The sequence below is a fragment of the Megachile rotundata genome, chromosome 6 (assembly GCF_050947335.1).
Source record: "Megachile rotundata isolate GNS110a chromosome 6, iyMegRotu1, whole genome shotgun sequence".
In the NCBI taxonomy this organism is placed as follows: Eukaryota; Metazoa; Arthropoda; class Insecta; order Hymenoptera; family Megachilidae; genus Megachile; species Megachile rotundata.
Window position 1 is genome coordinate 3100139 of NC_134988.1, and position 21609 is coordinate 3121747.

General features: G+C 39.1%; 1 protein-coding gene and 1 pseudogene across 4 annotated transcripts in view; both read left to right on the plus strand.

The window, feature by feature from the left end:
• The window catches only part of LOC143264620 (uncharacterized), a 188496-nt gene that overhangs the window by 34914 nt on the left and 131973 nt on the right, over positions 1 to 21609 (plus strand). For 3 of the 4 annotated variants that reach the window (XR_013038428.1, XR_013038430.1, XR_013038429.1), the window contains exon 2: positions 16994 to 17187. Coding sequence is in view for 1 of the 4 variants with exons in the window: in XM_076532748.1 (XP_076388863.1) it covers positions 16994 to 17133 (140 nt within the window). In the remaining 3 variants the exon portion in view is untranslated. The remainder of the gene's footprint in view (positions 1 to 16993; positions 17188 to 21609) is intronic. The other variant, XM_076532748.1, reaches the window with a different exon arrangement.
• Positions 1753 to 1872, plus strand: LOC143264728 (5S ribosomal RNA; annotated as a pseudogene).

Consider the following 21609-nt stretch of genomic DNA (forward strand, 5'->3'; position numbering starts at 1 on the left):
CACAGTTACTGCGGGATCCTGCCCTTAAGTAAATATCTGTAAATAAGAGTTACAATATATGGTACAATTGGAGTGAAACAGATCATATCGTTGTTGGAAAAATATGGAAGTAATTTGTTAAATCTGTGAAACAGATTTGCTTACTTGCTATGTGTAAGCGATCTTTTTAATCCACTTCCTGTTTCTCGCTGATGTATTACGGAATTTTTGGAGCTGGTGTAATTTTTATAATACTGCTAACTATTATTATAGGAATTAAGGTGCCCTCGTAAAGTTGTTTACAATATGTGATTTTCCAAAATCCATCATTACGCAATCAATCATATATTTTATTCCAGGAGGCACCTATACTGCAAAAAGGTTATATTTTTTTAAATATAATTTTTTAAAAATATTATGTATTTATTTCCTATTAATAATTTTTGTTAAAAATGTGATGAAAATTCCCGATTTAATATACTTCGATTTACTTTATTTCCGTTATTGATTTTGTAACGTTATATGAATTTTTGAAGTTATTATTTATTATTTGACAAATTCACCTGTTGGATACATAATTATGTTGTATACATATATAATATCTTATTATATCAAAGATTGGGGATAAGAGATTGTCCGAATAAGTGAACCCAAATTAGTTTCACTGTAAACAAGAGATTTTATTTTATAACTGACATTACTATTTACAATATATATAAAATTTATACGTTACCTGTAAACAAGAGAAACGACAACTAAAGTCAATTATTTGCCTCTCTTTTTTACACCAAGCTCAACCTATATTGTGGTAAGAATTGTTTTTATAACGGTTTTTTATTATCATGTGCTCTCCCTTTGTTATTCTTTTCTCTCTTTCTACCTAGCTGTTGATATCTGTAATTTAATACTAGACGAGAACTCTAGTAAGTGTCGTAGTAGCACGCGCGGAGTCTACTCAGCGCGCTACTACGAATTTTAAAGAGAGTATGTTCTTTTTACATACATAATAAAATTAAGAAGTCTTCCTGAAATTGTGCACAATGTGATAACAATATGATTTTCCACAACCTATCTATTACGCATGTCAATCATATATTTCATTCCAAGAGGCGCCTACACTGCAAAATGCTATATTTTTTGCATTCTATTTAACCATGCTTTTGAAAATAGTGTACGTATGTTAGAAAATGCCCATTGACCCATCCCAATAACGTAGGGACAAAGGGTACATGGCGGCTCTACGACGCGACGACCACCACGAGGTCGAGGCCTGACGCTGTGACGTCTAGGCCATAAAACGACCCTGAGTTTCTTGAAAAACCTTTCGAAGATACTACTTCGGCCTCGGAAACGCCTTTGTAGCATATATATAGTATTTTTCAAATCGGGCTTAGCGTTTCAATCATTTTCTACCCCATCTTACACGTATTTCCGATTCATAATTTTTATTAAAGATGTGATGAAAACTTGCGTTTCAATATGCTTCGACATACTTTATTTCCGTTGTTGATTTTATAATGTTACATGAATTTCTGCAGTTAGTATTTATTATTTGAGAAATTCACCTGTTCTATATGGTGGTACATGATAAAATTTATTATGTTTAGGTTTAGGAAACGTAGATACGTGGTTAAACGAGAAAATCTTGAGCTAAATAATTCTTTCTGTACTGAATGCGTATCTTTTTTCTTTATCTTATAAAGGAAATGATAAAGAATAACTTTAGTACACAGGGTATACACTAAAAAACAATTTTGGCACGATATGCTATTAGCCAACGGCCATACTAGTCAGGATATACCGGTTCTCGTCCGATCACCGAAGTCAAGCTGAGTTGGGCGCGGATAGTACTTGGATGGGGTGACCGCTTGGGAACTCCGCGTGCTGTTGGCTTTTTTTTTTTGTTTTCTGTTTTATTCAATATAAAATCCAACGATCGTAATCTAAATACAATAAAAGAAGCTTTGGACGGTAGCAATGCTGAACTTTTCATTCAAAAGAAAGAGGGAAATGGGGAAAAAAAAGAAGCCAACAGCACGCGGAGTTCCCAAGCGGTCTCCCATCCAAGTACTATCCGCGCCCAACTCAGCTTGACTTTGATGATCGGACGAGAACCGATTTTTTTTTGTAACAGAACGTTTATTGTGCCAATAAATAAAAATAATTTTTAGAAAAAAAATACACCGACTTCGAAATGCACTAAAAAGTATAAAATAATTTCTATTTCCTAATGAAGTAATTTCTATTTCATTCAATCATACAATTACGTAACAGATATGAATGAAACCTATTTACTCGTTAGGTATTATATTAAATACATTTCAACCTTTTCGGAGGCGGCGCAAAATTAAAAGATTATTTTGAATATGTTATTTAATTTTGCGCCGCCTCCGAAAAGGTTGAAATGTATTTAATATAATACCTAACGAGTAAATAGGTTTCATTCATATCTGCTACGTAATTGTATGATTGAATGAAATAGAAATTACTTCATTAGGAAATAGAAATTATTTTATACTTTTTAGTGCATTTCGAAGTCGGTGTATTTTTTTTTCTAAAAATTATTTTATTTCACGCTTTTTATCGGCCGGCAAGACGTGTTTGTAGAAACAGTAGAAAATCGGCGACTGCATGTTGACTCATACACCACCAGAGACACGGAGGCATACGTAGTATTCAATATATTAGTAACAATAGTTTTTCGCTAATAACTCGAAAACTAAAGCTTCTCCTTAATTGTGGATAAGGAAAAAGTTGTTCAGAATCGTGTCCCTGATAACATATTAAAAGGACATCAAAATCGTCCAAAGTTAATTTCAAAACTTTTCAACAATTTTTCGCTAATATCTCGAAAACTAAACCTTTCCGCGAAATTTGTATATGAACAAAATTGTTCAGAATCATGTCCGTGATAAGATATTAAAAGCGCACTAAAATCGAGAAAACTTTATTTCAAAAGTTGCCGGTTTTTTTGCAATAACAATACTTTGCAATTAAAAAATGAAAAATTTTTTGATAATGGTACCAATGGGGAGTCAGAACCTAACAGATGCAAAAGGTTTCGTTCCGATCGGTCCATCCAGCTAGGCGTAATCGGCGGACACACATAGAAAAAAAAAAAATAAAAAAATAAAAAAAAAATATATACTGATCGAATTGAGTAACCTCCTCCTTTTTCGAAGTCGGTTAATAATATATACAAAGGGTACAATAAATCAAAACGAACAAACGGTATATGCTTTGGGTGGACATATACAATGAGATTATAGGCTCCTACATGGAGCACGCGCAATCTATATTATGATTTCTAATGCAGAATGTCTTTTTTTCGACATGAATGATGATAAACTTATGACTAAGGTGTATACTTGTACAATGAAATTTATAATATAATATATACAGAAACGGCACAGAGGACTGTATAAACGATATATAGTGTTTGGCGTTGGGGTGTGGGAAAAAGAAAGAAAGAGAACGGGAAGAAAGATAAAATAAAAATGAAGTAGGAGAGAGAAAAAGGCGAAAAAAGTATTAAAAGATGTTCCTACTCGGTGGGGAATAATATCCCATTCTTGTCAATATTAATTTATAATATTTATGTTATTTTAGCCACCAGTAATTTCTTTGTGTCTATTCTATGTTTGTCTTTCCTATCTATGCTGAACAGTCTGTACTTAAAGCGTATGTTGGGATCATTAAATTGGATGTTTTTATTGTATGTGATTGTTTTGTCGACAGTTTTCCTAAATGCGTTTTACAAAATTGGGATGTTTTCAGGGTTTTGTATATATCCTTCGCTGTCAAGAAAGATGAAGGATTCCGGTGGAGTATATCCGGTTTTTAGAGTTTTTGTGAAATATAATGGATTTGGGTATGGTAAATGACACATAAGACTATTGCATGTTATTTTGACAGTGTTGGCCCAGTGATTGTGTATAAGTTTAAGTAAAAATAGGTCATTGCGGATGATCTTGGCTTTTTCGTATAGCCTATGATTGCTGATGAGTTTGGTGTAATTGGATTCTGGTGTTCGGTATTTGCTGAGGCAGGCTCGTAAACATTTCCTTTCAAAGGTTCTTAGTTTCTCCATGGTTCCAGCGCTGATGTCGGACCATATTGGGCATCCGTAGCTCAAGATGGGTCGGACGAGAAGCTGGTAACATAAAATTTTCACGCGTTTTATCTAGATCTTTGGAGTAAAAAAGTTTTTTGTGGATAATGAAGGCTTTCTGAGCTTTTTCTATTTGTATTTTGATGTGTTCGTTGTAATTTAGTTTAAAGTCCAAATGTATGCCTAAATATCGGACAGTATTTTTATGGGGAATTTTCGTATTTGAATCTTTCGCATCGCGTATACGAAATTTAGTTCCGTGTTTACGTACGTTGAAGTTGGCGTCCGATATGGGTCAGATGTAGGGTCGAAATAAGATTGTTTCGCATTTATTAATGTTGAGCTTATGTTAATCTTGGATTTTACCGAAAATTTCCTGTAAGGCTGATTGCAATAAGGAAGCTTTGTTGCCGCGGATGTAGATTAATAAATCGACTGCGAATGCTAACGCGATTTTAGCGAAGTCGATATTTAGACCATACATTTGTAACAAGTCGTTTATGAATATGTTGAACAGAACGGGAGAGTTTACTGTGCCTTGTTGTAGGCCGTTTTTAATTTTGAAAGATTTACTCGATCTGAATTGACCGTTGGTTACGAAAAATTGTTTACCATGAAGCATGTTCCAAATCATCTGTACCAGATGGATTGGGAACTCCTTCTTTAGCAACTTGTAGAATAACCCATCCAGCCAAACAGTGTCAAAAGCCTTTTCAAGGTCTATGAGTAACGCGGCGACGCAGTCTCCGATGTTTTGAGCCCAACAAATATCCGATGTGAATTTAGTTATCGCGTGAACTGTGGAGTGTCTATGGCGAAAGCCGAATTGGTATTCTCGAATTATATTTTTCGATTTGCAAAAGCTAACTATCGAGTCGTTTATGCTGTTTCGAAGACCTTGCTAATATTTGGAAGAAGGCTGATCGGACAGGTGGGGATTTTGAGTGTCCCTATATCGCTGCTTTCTTTTGTTCGAAATATGCTATTTATCGAAGGAAAAAGATCTTTTATTGTTTTGTAGAGAAATTTTACTAATTCGGTTTTTCCAGTAATTACTTACGGATTCTTGGAAGGTTTTCTTGATTTCATATCTGATCTTTTTAAGCTGAGCATTTAAGATTTTTATGGTCGTATCATTTGCTTATGTATAGTTTTTTAAATTCGAAAGTCTATTGATTCGAGTGATGAGGGAGCTTTTCTGTTTAGGAAGGTTTCTTATTTTTGGGGTAATATACCTATCTGTTGAATTAAAGTTGCTCTCTATTCGCGGCACTGCTAAATCTATTGCCTCGAGTATGTGGGTATTTAGTTTACATATGTAATCGTCGATTTCGTCCGTCGTAAGATTTCTGTCGTTAGGTATGTCTACTGTGTCTATTTCTAATAGTGTCGTCTTAAACGTTGTCCAGTCGGCTTTATGGAAGTTGTATTTGATACATGAGGATACTTCGTCGAAGAGAAAAAAGTTTGCAGATGGGATGGATATTGAAATTTTCGTCGCTCTATGATCGCTGTAATATTTAAAGGACTGTAGGAGGTTGGGTGCTTGTGTATCGTGGAATTTGATTCTATTGTCGGCTAGGCAAAGGTCTATGAATGCCCCGCTTCTCGGATAGGAAGGGACTATCGTGCTGTATCGCGTTGTTCTGTAAGTGATTTCGTTTTGCGAAATCCACTTATACAGGGATACTCTTCGGGTGTTGTTTATGGTATTTTCCCATGTATGGTGTTTAGCATTTAGGTCTCCGGCTAATAGGTAGTAATTGTTTGTTTTATGTAATTGGAGTGAATCAATGAGGGCCTTGAATTCTAGCATAAATTCTTTTTTCGAGTTAGCTGTGGCGTATCCCGCGATCAGGTATACATGTTGAGTTCCGAAAGTAATGCGAACAAAATTCCTGCGCCGCGCCGGTGCTGTTGGTCGTTGGGCGATCGGACCACTTGTGCTAGATGGGGGGACCCCAAGCTTTCCAACGAACCCGGTCCCAGGGTTCTCCGAGCTGTGAAAGGGACAGGACATGAATTTTTGTGAACCCCTGTTTGGTGACCGTGTCACGGAAAAAGTGGAGTCGACGATCGGAACAACGATACGCGATAAAGCTTTTGTGCTAAACTAAACAAATCTCTTGAGGAGACAAATAAAGTGATTCGTGAGGCTTATGGGGACTCTGTTCTGTCGTACTCACAAGTTTCGAGGTGGTTAAAGGCCTTTAAGGAAGGGCGGGAAGAGGTTCACAACGATCAATGCTCTAGGCGGCCACCAACCAGCAAAAGAGTCCGTCAAACAGTCCATAAAGAATTTCTTCCTGAAGAACAGGTAATTAACACCGCCTACTACGTGGATGTGCTGAAAAGACTGCGAAAAAGGGTCATCAAGACGAGAAAACACATCTCCGTTACCTGGATTGTGCATCACGACAACGCGCCTTGCCACAACGCGCCTTGCCACAACGCGCTGCGATTACGTGAATTTCTGACCCAAAACAAGGTGTTAACGCTTCCCCAACCCCCCTATAGTCCTGACCTGGTACCGGCAGACTTTTTTTTGTTGCCCCGGATCAAGACATCCCTGAAAGGAACGCGTTTTTCGTCGATACAAGATATCCAAGCGGCCGTGACCGACCCCCTAAGAGAGGTTCCGGAAAACGTATTCCAGGATGCGTACCGTTCGTGGCAGAGTCGCTGGCAAAAATATGTAGAAGCCCAAGGACAGTACTTTGAAGAATTTTGAGTATTTGTAAGAATTGGTTCAATAAATTCCTTTAAAAAAAATCATTCGCATTACTTTCGGAACACACCATGTAAGTTACGGTTATCTTGAAATTTGATTTCTAAAACCGTTGCTCCGAAGCTTGTGCTGTTTCTGATACTGTCTGTCTGGATGTTTTTGAATTTAATGTCTTTTCGGATTAGGATTCCCGTCCCTCCCGCCTGTATGGAGTTTAATCTGTCTCTTCTGATAAAGGTGTAGTTTTTGTAATTTATTTTGTGGCTTGGATTTAATTTTGTCTTTGATAGTAAAACTACATCCGGTTTGTGTGTGTTGAGGCAATCCAGGAGCGTGAACTTTCTTTCATTGGTTATGATCGAATTTACGTTTATTTGAACTATGTTTAGTTTATGTAATAACAATTTATTGGCTGTATTTTGGTGGAAACTATATCTGCTATCATTTTAGATTTCTATTTCGAGTGCGTGTGTAATTATGTTTATTTTGTTCGAATTTGCTGTTATATTTTCAGCTAGTTGAGTAATAATGGGCGCTAATGGTGACCGTTATGATTTTTTTAATTTTTTCTCAAATAATTGGTTCTTGTGTTTGTGTAATGTTATTTTGTTGGGGTGTGTTTGTGTGGTTTTGTGGTGACAACGTGTCTGGTTTATTGTTGGCTGTTACTTGGCTATATGAATTGTTTGACTTGACTGTGTTTTTGTACAGTTTTGATTTTTTTTCCTTTTCCGCTTGTAGTTGAATTTTACGATCTTCTATTTTTTGTTTAAGTTCTTTAAGTTTTGGGCACCCTCTGTATGACGCTGGGTGTTCGAACTCTTTGCAATTAATACAGTAGGGTAAACCCTATCTATTATCTGGGAATTGACTAAAACTCGACGAGGAATTGATATGGAACTAATATCGCGTAATTCAGTACGGAAACTACACCATCGCGTATGAATTTCTTGTGGGAGACTAACATCCCAACCTATATTTAATTGCCAAAGCTCTTGCATCAATAATTTTGCCCTGACTATGATAGGACCTATGAGACCGAGTGGATCGAATATTTTCGCAATTTCGGATAGAATAACCCGTTTGGTAACTCTATTTGTTGGATAGTCTGCTATTGTATAACTAAGGTGATCCGAATTCACCGACCAAAACAATCCTAAAGTTTTCGGATCCTTTTCCGCGGTTTTAATAACTACAGTGTTTTCACTACTATTATTGTGAACAATTCGTGAATCATTGCTCGCCCATTTTCGCAAGCAGAAGCCTGCTTGCGCTAGGACCCAATTCAATGATTCCTGTAATTCCTTCGCTTCTTCAACCGTCTCGCAGCCCGTCAGCAAGTCGTCGACGTAAAAATCGTCACGAATGACGCTGCTAGCACGAGGGAACGATTGCGCGTAATCTTGCCCTACCTGCCGCAATGCTCTAGTTGCTAAGAAAGAAGCTGACGCTGTTCCATATGTTACAGTATTCAGCTCATAGGTTTCAATCGGTTCGCTATCAGTAGACCGCCAAAGTATTCTTTGATATTTCCGATCTGCACTGGCAACAAGTACTTGCCGGTACATTTTCTCAATATCAGCGGATAATACAATACGAAGTTTCCGGAAACGAATGAGAATTGTGACAAGGTCGCTCTGAACTGTAGGTCCTACTAATTGTACGTCATTCAGAGAAAGTCCTGATGACGTTTTCGCTGAACCATCGAATACTACTCTAATTTTCGTGGTTGTACTAGGTGATTTAAAAACGGCATGATGCGGCAAGTAATAACAAGAGTTGGAATTTTCTACGGTTTCGTCCGGAACTACAGACATATGGCCTAAATCTATGTATTCTTGCATAAAATCTGTGTACTGCGATCGAAGGGTTGAATCTTTTTTGAATCTACGCTCTATGTTCAATAAACGTTTCTGGGCTTGTTCGCGAGAATTTCCTAATTCGCTAACACGGTCGTTAAAAGGCAAACTAACAATATAACGCCCGTCCGAATTGCGTACCGTAGTCTCTTTAAAATATATCTCGCATTCATTGCTATCTATACTAGTTGACTCTCCCGAATCAATTTCCTCTATGTTCCAAAATCGCGAAATTGAGGCATCTAACTGTGCATTTGTAATCGCGTGGCATGCTTGCACCGATTTTCTATTTTCTGGCCAATTCAAACTGCCTCCTAAAACCCAACCTAAGCGCGTCTTTTGCCATACTAAATTACCTAAGCCTACTTTGTGCTGGCCGATACATAATAATCGCCAAAACAAACCAGCGCCGATTAAAAGATCAATGTGACCAGGTTGTTGAAATTCAGGATCTGCCGGAATAACGCCAGGGGGTACCGGAATATTAACTTTGTTAAGGGGAATATTCGGCATGGTTTCTGTGATTCTTCTAATAACTAAACACGATAATTCTGTATGGAACGAATTTCCCTGAGAAGTTATTTCTATTTGCGTTTTGAATTCTATGGTACTTTTGGCTCCAGATAAACCAGCGACAGACATGTCCACGGGTCTACGTCTAAGATTAAATCGTTGGCAAAATTCCTCAGTAACAAAATGAGCCTGAGAACCTACATCTAAAAGTGCGCGACATTTATGCCTATTGCCCTTATCATCTATTACGAAAACTATTGCTGTCGACAAAACAGTGCACTCGATCGCGGCTTCGGTCGAATTCGCTAAACAAGACTGCACTACGTGCGACGTAGAAGGCTCTGCAGGGGTTGACTTTATTTCAGTCGTCGCGGGCGCTTCGTCGCGATGCAATACGGTGTGATGTTTTTTACCACATATTCTACATTTACCGCGAGTGCAATTCTTGATACTATGTCCCGGCATCAGACAATTGAAACAAACTTGTAGACGTTTGATTGTTTCATGCCTTTGCGGGAAAGCTAATCCTAACAACTTACTACAATATTGTAACTCATGGTCACCCTTGCATAATGGGCATTCCTTATGCTGACTAGTGACATGAGAAACGGGATGATAGGCTCTATTAACTACTCGATTGTCTGTGCGAAGTCGATTATCCTTATTCAAGTTACTAGGAACTGTAATCGCGCCTGCCTTATTCGTATCCTTTCTAGCAAGATATTGCGAACGATGTTCCAAAAATTTTGCGAATTCGGTAAATCCAGGCCTATTCGGAGCTTCCATAATTTTTCGCTCCCATTCATCGAGCGAAGCAGAATCTATGCGTCGCGATAAATATGCGCCAATAAATGCTTCCCACAATTCTACCGGTTTTAATAATCCTTCTAACGCACGAACATTATTGACCGCTGTATCTACAAATTTACTAAGAGACTCGCCGTCTTGCTTCCGAACAGGGGGTATATCAAACAACGCATTGACGTGACGATCTATTAACGCCTTTGGGTTTTCATACCGCTCCTTCAAGCGCGACCACGCGAGCGCATAATTCGCGGCCGATACGCTAAATGACTCTAAAATGCGCGCCGCAGGTCCAGATAATGCCGATACTAGATAATTAAAACGATCGATGTCCGTCAACTTTTCACAATTATGCACTAAAGAAGTAAAAGTGTCACGAAATCTAATCCATTGGCCAAAATCGCCGTTAAAAGTCGGGAGTTTAATAACGGGAAGTTTAGTCGTCATCGGCTCAACGGCTGCCGACGGAGCACCGGTTGCTTGCGAAGGAACCGGAGTTTGCACGCCTCTAACACTATTTAAGCGCCTCTCGGCATTTGAAAGAACACAAAAATAAATATCCTCGAACGATTCGCGCTCTTGCAAATGCGTCTCCTCATTTTCCGTGCCTACTACTATGGTCTCTATACGCGATTGAACGCCGTCAAATTTATCGTATAAGCCCTCATTTGCCCGAACGCGTTTCTCAAATGCTAATATATCAGATTCTATAGCTGACGTCTCCACGAACTTTCTAAATCGCGTCAACTTCGACTTTATCGCCCCGCGTTCGGCTACCAAAGATTTGAGGGATTCCATTTCTACACTATTTCAACGCAAATAAGACAAAGGAACTAAAAACTCACGTGAAGAAGGAATTGGATTAGCGTTGCTAGAATGCTTCCTCCAGCTGCAGCGTCGATCTCCTCGAATTTGCGTATCTGCACGGCTGCTATCACGTCCAGGGGGATGCGTCGTCCAACTATTGCGCACAGTCGCCTTCCTGGATGTACCGCTGCAGATGCTGTAGTCTCCTTCGATGTCCTTCTGCACGTCCTCGCTGACAGTCGTGGGTCGATCCAAGTACCAGACTGCTTCCAGTGAGACGTCTTCTTCCAAGTGTCTTCTTCGTAGCCAAAGAGCGGATGAACTTTATCCGGCTCGAAGGACCAAATGTTAATTGCTCGTGTCCACCGTAATGGTAGTCGAGCTTTGTAGGCGTTATGCACGCTTGTGCCAACGAAAGCTAATGTTCTAACACTCGAAGGACCACCCGATACTTCGGGAAAAAATCTAAGTGTCTAGGTTTGAAAATGTGCTAGTTTATTTCTAAGTCCAATACTGTGTTGTAATCAAGTACTATTTTCTATCTATGTTGCCTTTCTATCTATCCAGTTTTCTATCAAGGTTCTATCAAGGTTCTATCTATCACGTTTTCTATCAAGGTTCTGTCTGTCTAAAAAGTGTAAAACTATATCCGAGGTAACCTCGGTAAGGATGTACTTGGCGGGGGAGGAATGTTCCGATTAGGTGACAAAAATTATGAAAACCGGGGAAGGGAGGTGAAAGTTAACGCCCTTCTTGGGTTTTTCCCAGTCGCTATGTATGACTAATTTCGGCCCTTGACCGTGGCAAGTAATAAAGTCAAGCAGCGCGCTGACCGTGGTAAAACATTCGAGAAATAACGGACTAGAAAGTTAGAAATGATGGTACCTGGTGACCATATGCGAAACAAAGGAACGAAAAAGCTACGGTAAGAATTGCGGGTCTTTATGGCTTCATGAGTTTACTGCTGCCACGGAACGTTTTACAAAATTTCAAGGGACCGGCTATAAATCAACTAAAAACTAATACTATGAATTTACAAACTAGGATAAGCTAAATATTTACAGTTAAATCTATGACAAGTCTTAACAAAATTTAAAAATTAAAATTCTTTATTTTTGGTTTTTCGTCAATGGAACTTTTACCATCGTATTTGTCTCGTTTTTCTGATTAAAATGACACCAAACACGATATGATTACGATCGTAATTACTTATGTAACAAGCCATAAAAGTTTGGGATGTAACATTTACGGTAGAGGTGCGAATTCCTTCTAAAGGCTTGCTATACAAGTAATTATGATTTTAATTATACCGTGTTTGGTACCATTTTAATCAGAAAAACGAGACGAATACGATAATCAAAGCTTCATTGATGAAACCCCAAAAATAAAGAATTTTGATTTTTGAATTTAAAAGACAGAAGACGCACGAGTGTTTCATGTTTGCCGAACGCGTTAAGCTTCTGCTTCTCTTTCTTTTCCATTCGCCGTCCTCTTTTATGTTATAAACTACAATCACTCGTTACACACACAATTGTTAACGTAATTATATCATGTTTGGTGTCATTGTAATCAGGAAATCTAGACAAATACAACAGTAAAAGTTTCATGAAAAAATAGTAAGAAATAAGAAAGTTACAATCTTTTCCTTTGCTGGCATTAGTTGTGTCAAAAAAATTTAAAAACGAATATCCATGTTGTCTTTTACTTAATTATGTTCATGGCATTTACGCAGACAAAAAAAAGCCCGGAAGAACTGTCGCATAGTATCCTATATAATTCTCCCCATTCCACTAAAAAGCGTGAAATAAAATAATTTTAAGAAAAAAAATACGCCGACTTCGAAATGCACTAAAAAGTATAAAATAATTTCTATTTCCTAATGAAGTAATTTGTATTTCATTCAATCATACAATTACGTAACAGATATGAATGAAACCTATTTACTCGTTAGGTAGTATATTAAATACATTTCAACCTTTTCGGAGGCGGCGCATAATTAAAAATACCTCAGTAAACGTTGCTGCCAATAACCAGTTGATTGTGGTATGACGTATTGGAAATTAATAAATCCTGAGAAGGAATACGAACCATTATAGATATATCTGGTAATATACGTAAATGCAATGACTACATCTTCATTTCGCAACGTTTCTGATATAAATGAAATTGGTTGGCAGGAATTACCAAATTTGCGGCAGATAGGCTCTATCTTTATAGAATATGCGGCGATCGAGTCTTTCCGTCGCATACTCTATGAATCTAGATAGACCATAGTTACAATCTATACGCACTAACACCTACTTAGCGGCGTGCTGTCGATTTATATGTATAGAAAAAAAATAACTATACAAGCTTTGCCTATGTTCGGCTGTCCAAAGGTTGACATGTTCAAGAAAATCTTTTAATTTTGCGCCGCCTCCGAAAAGGTTGAAATGTATTTAATATACTACCGAACGAGTAAATAGGTTTCATTCATATCTGTTACGTAATTGTATGATTGAATGAAATAGAAATTACTTCATTAGGAAATAGAAATTATTTTATACTTTTTAGTGCATTTCGAAGTCGGCGTATTTTTTTTTCTTAAAATTATTTTATTATAGATTGTAACTTTGCAAATAGACTTGGTGATGAATACCAATTGTCGAGAAACAGAGTGTGACCGTAACCAGATATTGTTGTGCACATAAACATTGTAACACTTTCCGATGCACTAGTGTCAGCATTTTTATTTATATCCTGACCTGTGTATATCTTGAATTGAATGCAGTATCCAGATTGTGATTCGCACAGTTTATAAAATTTTACTCCAAAGCGAGCCCTTTTCGATGGGTTATGCTGTTTATGTGCCATACGGCCTGTATATTTCATTAGTGATTCATCTAATGATAGATCTTCCTCGGGAGTGTAAATAGTCTTAAATTTGTCATTGAAGTAATCGATTATACTTTTCAATTTCCATAAACGATCATTATTGTGGTCTTCAACATTGTTGTTACTAAAGTGTAAAAAGCGCGATAACTGAGAAAATCTCCAAAATGGCATTATGTATTTTTCGAAATATCGGAGTTTCGATTACACTTCTTTTCGACCAATAAGATTGAAGACTGTTTTTCTTCACTTGCGACATCAGAATGCATAAAGCAAAATATGCTTTTATTTCGTCAAGAAATTGTATCTCTCCAATTATCTTCATATTTTTTTAATTTGTGAGTTTCATTTCGGAGTATCTGGTTCGTGTAACGATTCGTTTCAGTTACGATAATTTGCGAAAAGTCTTCCGTTAGTATTTCATTTATCATTTGTAAAACTGTGACACTTTGCCCAAAAGGTATATTTATTTTCGAAGTTCGTGAATATTTCCAAATTTTAGTTACATTTTCGGTGTATTTCTATACCCATTCATTAGGAATAAGGTCAATTTCACAATCTTCATTTATGTATTCTTCCTCGTCATCAGATAAAATTCTTAGCTGGTTTTGGAGTGGAAAAATTATTTCATCGAAGTCACTATCACTATGACTATCAGTACCATCGTGTTTTCTTTTTCCATTTGTCGAAATAATGTCGTTAACTTCATTTTTGCTTTCCATTTTGGAACATGGGTTAAATGTTGATAACTCTACGCTGTGCAGTGCACTGATGATCTGTACTCTGACAACAATCTCACCTGATGTGGCACGCACGTTGTTTCTGTTTCTGTAACAATCGCATGACGTATTAGTGTAACAAAATCATTACGACGCGCGTGGCTTGTCTTTCCAGCGCAAGTAGTTAAACTGCAGAAAAATACGTAAATTCCGTCTGGAATCAAGTACAGTAAAGACTGGATAACTGCAACAAAATCGGGACCCAAGCGTTGCAGTTATATAGTCGAGGTGTCGAGTTTGTGTTTACATTTGGCTGGAACCGAGCGCCGAACGTAGAAAAGGACAGAGACTGAAAGAGAGAGAGGTCCGAGGAAAGAAAACAATCGGCAGGACGTATCGATGTGACAACACTAATGCAACAGTAACATTTTTTTATTTTTTGGTTTTGCTAAATATTACTTTTATCAATATAATTGTGAGATTCTCCTCATCAAAATAAGACCAAACACGGCATAATTTGACCAACATTTGTTTATGTAGCAATATTGTTTGTTTTTTCGAGTGTATTGAGGTGCGATTTTATATGGAACCAAAAGACCATTACTCACCCGACTTTACTAAAAATTTAATTTTTAATAGCCTCTCACGTTCGCTCTCTGTCCTTTCCTACATTTAGCGGTCGACGCGAGCCAAATGTAAACAAAGAATCGACACCTCGACTCGATAACTGCAACACTTGTTCCCGATTTTGTTGCAGTTATCGAGTCGAGGTGTCGATTCCTTGTTTACATTTGGCTCGCGTCGACCGCTAAACGTAGGAAAGGACAGAGAGCGAACGAGTGAGGCTGTTTAAAATTAAATTTTTAGAGAAGTCTGACGAGTAATAGTCTTTTGGTTCCATACAAAATCACGCCTCCATACACTCGAAAAAACAAACAATATTACTACATAAACAAATGTTGTTCAAATTATGCCGTGTTTGGTCTTATTTTGATCAGGAGAATTTCACAATTACATTGGTAAAAGTAATATTTAGTAAAATCAAAAAATAAAAAAGTTTTACTGTTGCATTAGTGTTGTCACATCGATACGCCGGTTCGGATTACATTACATACGCTGCTCGCTCGTCAAGTGTCAAAATTCAAGGGGGATCCCCCTAAGTGGTGGGGATAGTAACGTTGCAGTTATCCAGTCCATCGTTTGTCGCAGTTATCCAGTCTTTACTGTAAGTCAGTAACAATGAATCGACAATTTTGTAGTAAATTTTAAGAAGAGTCATTTGACGCAGCTTTTTGCGATTAGTGTCAAACGACAGATTGAATATATAATATTTCGCTAACCACTGTTCGCGGAACGGCCAACTATGGCAATTCCCGCGACTCCGCCCCGCCCGCGAATACTTTATCAGCCCTTCCCTAGCCCGCCCTCGATTTCGATCTTCACGGCACATCTGCAGATCCGCGGACGAGTAGCATCTTTTCGATGCCTGATTCGAATCCTCCCGATACCGTACTTAATCTAATTTGTTGGGCGCCATACGTATTTCAGCGTCACGATGCCGAACGATACTTCCAAACGAAATTCTACAAGCGAATATAAGCTAAGCGAGAACGATATAACCGATTATGACGATATCGTGAAACGCAGAGGACCCGAATCGGCGGCGGAAAAAGGCTCCACTGCATAGATAACCGAACGGAATAGTAGAGTGACAGGATTCTTCAGGGGTAAAGGACTTAAACTCGGAGGTGGACGAGAAAATAATCCGGGAAAATTAGAAAGAAACGTCGATTAAACAGGATTAGTTTCTAACACCGGTGTATTTTTAACACGTTCCGTGTCAAGCCATTTTTGCCTGACTTGATATTTTGACTAAAGATTAATATATTATCACACAATATTTCATTACATCCTCAATACATAATTCATTTTTTCTTTTATTCTATACTGCATCTTGTATAATGCTTCATTTTTTAGGTAGAAATATAGTTTACAGAATTATATTTGTAATAAAATATGTTTTCAGCGCATTGAATAAATATGACTGCGTGTACCACCGGTGGTACACGGAACGTGTTAAATCTAATTAATCTAAAATTAGTACAGCGTGACCACTCGTAAAACGGAAAATCGCGATTAGTCGAGCCGCATCGTATTCGGCAAATTTAGACACGAATATGAGTTTCTTTCTCGGGCTGAACATAGCACTCTGTTACCAGCTAAAACTGCTCCAATTCATCACTTCGTACTTCTCCTAAGATGTCTGACACGTAACATTTCAAAGATTGTTTTGCTCCTGCAGCCTTCGCTGTACGCCTTTTTATACCCAGAAGTTCATGGATTTTTTCCGCTAAGTGACGAGTTTAGACACGCTCGAGAATTATTATTATTATTTTATTACGCCTTATTTAGTAGCAAATACAATTAATTCGATTAATAAAAATATGCTTTGCTTTATTATTAATTAGTTATTCACAAGTTTTTTTGTTAAATTGTAGTTTTAATGAGTTTTAGATACGTAAATTATAAGTGGTTGATTAGAATAAGTAATTAATTAGTAATAATATCTAAAATAATAACAATTTATTTCTATATTCATCAGGCAAGCGTTGAGGAGGGTTTCGCCGCACTCTCCTGCCAGGGTCTCCTCAACTGCTATCTCCAAGCGGGTGTTCAGGAAATGTCGCCGTACTCTCCCGCCGGAGTCTCTTAACCTTTACCCTACGGCAGGCGTCCAGAAAGGTATCGCCGTACTCTCCTGCCGGAGAGTAGCTACCTCTCCGAGCAGGCGTCCAGGTATTGGTTGCTGAACTCTCCCGCTGGAGTCTCTAACAGCTAAGTCTTTCTCCAAGTATCTCCAGGTATTGTCGCCGAATTCTCTTACTGGAGTCCCTTGGTTAGTCCGAGAGCGGCCGATGGTCCTTACCTCGTCCTCTCTCCCAAACTGTCAAATAGGTCGGCTCCTGCCGCGCGTCTCTATTTTATACACACCGGTTGTTATCTCGTGGCCGCGTTATCTACAACCTCGTCACTAAGTTCGCGGCTCGCTGGTCGCGCCTTGCCTTTCGCTCCGCTGAACAGCCTACAAACTCTTGCATCGCGACAAAATTTCGATTCTTCTACAATGTTCACTTTTCTAGAATATTCGCGACGCTAAATATTATTCCGATCTATTCTATAGTATTTCTAAGGAATTTCTAGTGGATTTCTAAGTCCGATTCTGATTTACCGTTATTACTTTTATTAGCTCGCGCTTTACAAATTTCCGGTACGCTACACTTTATAATATTAGGTCTACTGTCCAGAGTATGAGAGAAAACTAGCGGGACGGGAACGGGGCTAGAGTGTCCAAGAAGAACCGTTTATGTCGACCTCGGGAAAACGCGGAAAACTCGAATCGGCGCGGCGGCGGAAAGGCTTGGTAGCTCAGTAACCGAACGAGATGGTAGAGTGGCGGGATTCTTCAAGGGTAAAGGAGCTAGACGCAGAGGCGGACGAGAGTAAATGATTCGGGATAATCCGCGAGAAACCTCAATTTAGCGGTATTTGTTAAGACAGCGGTGTTTATTTAAAATCTAAGTAACCTAGGCGTATAGAGTGATCCAGTATCGGGATGCGATTTAATCGTAACGCTCTCGGCGGAAGGCCGAGATACGATCTCCGCGAGATTTTAGCTACGGAAACCAAATATGCAAGTTCCTAAGCGGAATACAATCTTTGATATATCCTCGATTCCCGGAACGATACTCGACGCGACTAATTTAACGGAAACGCAACACAAATACTTAACAAAACGCGACGCAATTATCTTAACGGAACGCAACGCGACGAGACGCGACAAAACGCGATTATACTAAACGCTACGGAATCTAACGCACTTAAATTTACACGCGACGCGACTCAATCTTACACGCGGAACGATTCTGTATCGGCGACCGTCTAGAGAGAGAAGGCGAGAAGTGCGCGACAAACACGAAATGTCCGGTACGATAAAACATGCACTGACCATCTACTCCCGTACCAAGAGTTCGCGAAATCGAGACGTGGGAGGGTACAATATTGGCAAAGGCCTACTCGAGACGATACTTTGATTGTAGCTTGCGCTGTACCATTCCCCGGTACAGGTTCGGTGATCCAGCCGAGTGGCGATTCGAGAGATCGAGAAGCGATCTTTCGCCAACGCGAAAAAGTCCGGACGTCGGGATCCGCAACCGTCCCGGACAGGGGCCCCCGGGTTTTACCCTTCTAACTTAAACTAATTTCCCTACGATACAAAGCCACTTCGGTCACACTTTGCAGAACCTGCCCGTGAATGGCAAGCCAGGTGGTGGTCTACAACCCACGATATGACAATCTCGATTTCGCGCTCTTTTACATACATATATATAACGGTAATTGAGGGGGCTTACCAAGGTGTCCAAACACAGGGCGACAGAGCTCGGGATTCGCTTTTCCTCACGGAACGCTACAGAACTTTTTACTACGAACTTGGGCACGTGCCGAATACAGAATAATAATCCGCGAGCCCTTGCGCCGGTATTAGGACACTCGTAGCCTTCCCCCACCCTCGGCCGGAGTCTCCGAATTCTATCGAAGTCTTCTTCGGCAGGACCTCCTCCGTCTTCACAGCCTCTCTTCTTCTACCGTAGGGCCACAGCGAGGAAGCGGCAGGGAATCGGCACTTTCCTTCGGCGTACGTTGTTTCTCGCTGGGTTCTTTCCTCTTCCTCCGCTGCCTCTCTTGGTCCATCGGTTGGTTCGAGCGGGGTAGCGGTAGAGCAGCGGCGAGTTCCCTCGACGTACGTCGCTCCTTCGATGACAGTGACGTCATTCTCCAGCGGTACATACAAAATAATGCAGCGGCAGATTTCGTTCTTACGATATTATACGCGCTTCGTTCTCTCTCTAGACGGTTTCTGCCAACGACCTATGACTTGTCCGGTCTCCCGAGGAGGCTCCTTGTGATGGGTATAAAATACCACGTCACAGAATACACTCTTTATTTTCTCAAACACAAGATGAAGGTTGCCATGTGCCTCACAAGAAATACAACCTATTCTATATTTACAAGTGAAATCTGTGGAATATGTAATCTTTGCCATTATGACATCAAAGTTTGTTTTTATTTTGTATAACAATGTTATCAAATTGGTGGGTACCACATTTACTGTTTAGAGAGGAGATAACCTGATTTGCTTCGCTGGCCAACCTTCCCACTCTTTTTAGGGCACCACTCACCTGTATGCCCTTATAATGATATTTGTGCGAGTACTCAAACAGATGTTGAGAGTACCAAATCTTTTCCAGTTTGATAACAATCCCTGCTTTTGTGCACAAAGCTTCAAGTGTTTTCAAATATTGTTGAACGTACTGGTCCTTTGTTAACATCATCTCCTGTAATTGAGTTTCTGGGGGTATTCTTAAAAGAATAACCTGATTATCCCCTTGTCCGAATAACATTGCAGATGTACCACAAATCCATGAGGACAAGAAAGTCAACACGATAGTTGCAAGGGTCCAACCCTTTTGGCGTAGTCCCTCCAGCCAAGCCTCAGGATAAGGAAAAGCATCGTGGTCTTTGCATAGGCTTTCTAGTAGGGCCTTGCTCAAGAGGATTAAATCTATCTTGGAGCAATAAATAAGATATTAAAGGGAACATTTGTGTGATAGAATGAACATTATGCAGGTCAGGTCGATCTAGCTCAACAAAAAGTGGTAAAGTAAGTTTCAAACGGAAGTTTGTGCACCAAGAAGAAAAGTCTAAAGAAGGTTTCATGAAGGTTTCCCCTTCTAAACTTTGGAAAGGCGCATTCATACGAAGAATAGTCCTTGTTAGGACTTCTTCATTCATGGTCATGGATTGGTGTTTAATATACTTAAAAATGGCATCCGCTATTTTCTTTTCAGTTGCTGTTTGTTACAATTTCATTTCGAAGCACATTTTTCCAAAAAATCTTGCGTTGGACCACTTAAACTCTCTCTTCTTGGCTATTGCTACTGCTACTGCTGATCAACGACCTCTTTGACTGTAATAGATTCTCTTTTTAAGTAGTGAATGATAATACTTTTTGATTCTGGTGGTGAATCTGTTGGATACCGTCTGTAATTTGTCGTATAAGTCTGGCGATCATACTCATGTATCCAGTGAGCCAGTCCCGGAATTATAGATTTATCTGATAGCAGGATATTGTCAATTTGAGCTTTAATGACCACAATGCCGCTCCGCCGCGCCCAAGTTTTCGCTTATATCGGCAGGTGTTCGAGTCATAGACACACCACTGCACAAGAGTCGGAGCCCAGTCCAACCAACGAGGTCCAAAGATATCACTTGACTCCATTGCCTGCTGTAAGGAATTTTCTCTAGGTTCCATTACTGCTGTTGGGCTAGAAAGCACCCAACAGACTGGAGGGAACCCCTTATCTGATAGCAGATCGGCTATGTCAGCATAGTAGCCAAAGCAAGATTTTTCTCAAAATGGATGTGCGCAAAGTCTTCCGCTTTCCTCTGGCCCTTCGCCGATATATATATTTTGCTTACAGTTATTTTAGTACCCTTCTTTCCATCTGTTCCTCAAATATGAAAATATGTATATAATGTAATTTTATCCAACCTATACATTCATATTTCACAACCAAATTATAAAAATTTTTGAAAAATAATGAGGGGTGATTAAGGTATCCTATTTTATTGAAACTTGTACTTTACTGAGACTAAAATTGCCGCGCATGCGCGAAAAAACACGTCCAATATCTCATCACTGACCGCAAATAATCACAATGAAACTGCATGTTTGTCACCGGATCGATCCACCGATTTTTACTATTAGTATAAATAAATCACCATACAGAAACTCCCAAAAACCTTTTAGAAACTTCACTATCTATCATCTATCACTGTCATATTTCATTATTAGTTTTCATTATCACTTGTGTCTGTCATTTTTCGGTTAAGTTCAAGAAAATGGGGTACCCTCCGATTTAACTGATTTATATATCAAAAGAAAGCCCTTGACTTGGCGATTTCAACGGTGGTCATCCCACCCCTTAATTCCCACCCCTCTGCCCCCTAGAAGCCAAAAACTGAAACGTTCCAAAAAGTGATTTTTCCACATATCTCAGCGAGTTTATCATTTCTATCCCTTTTTTTTATACGTTAGGTGAATCTAACCGTAAAAAACCGAACCGAACCTAACCTAACCTAACCTACCTAACCTAACCT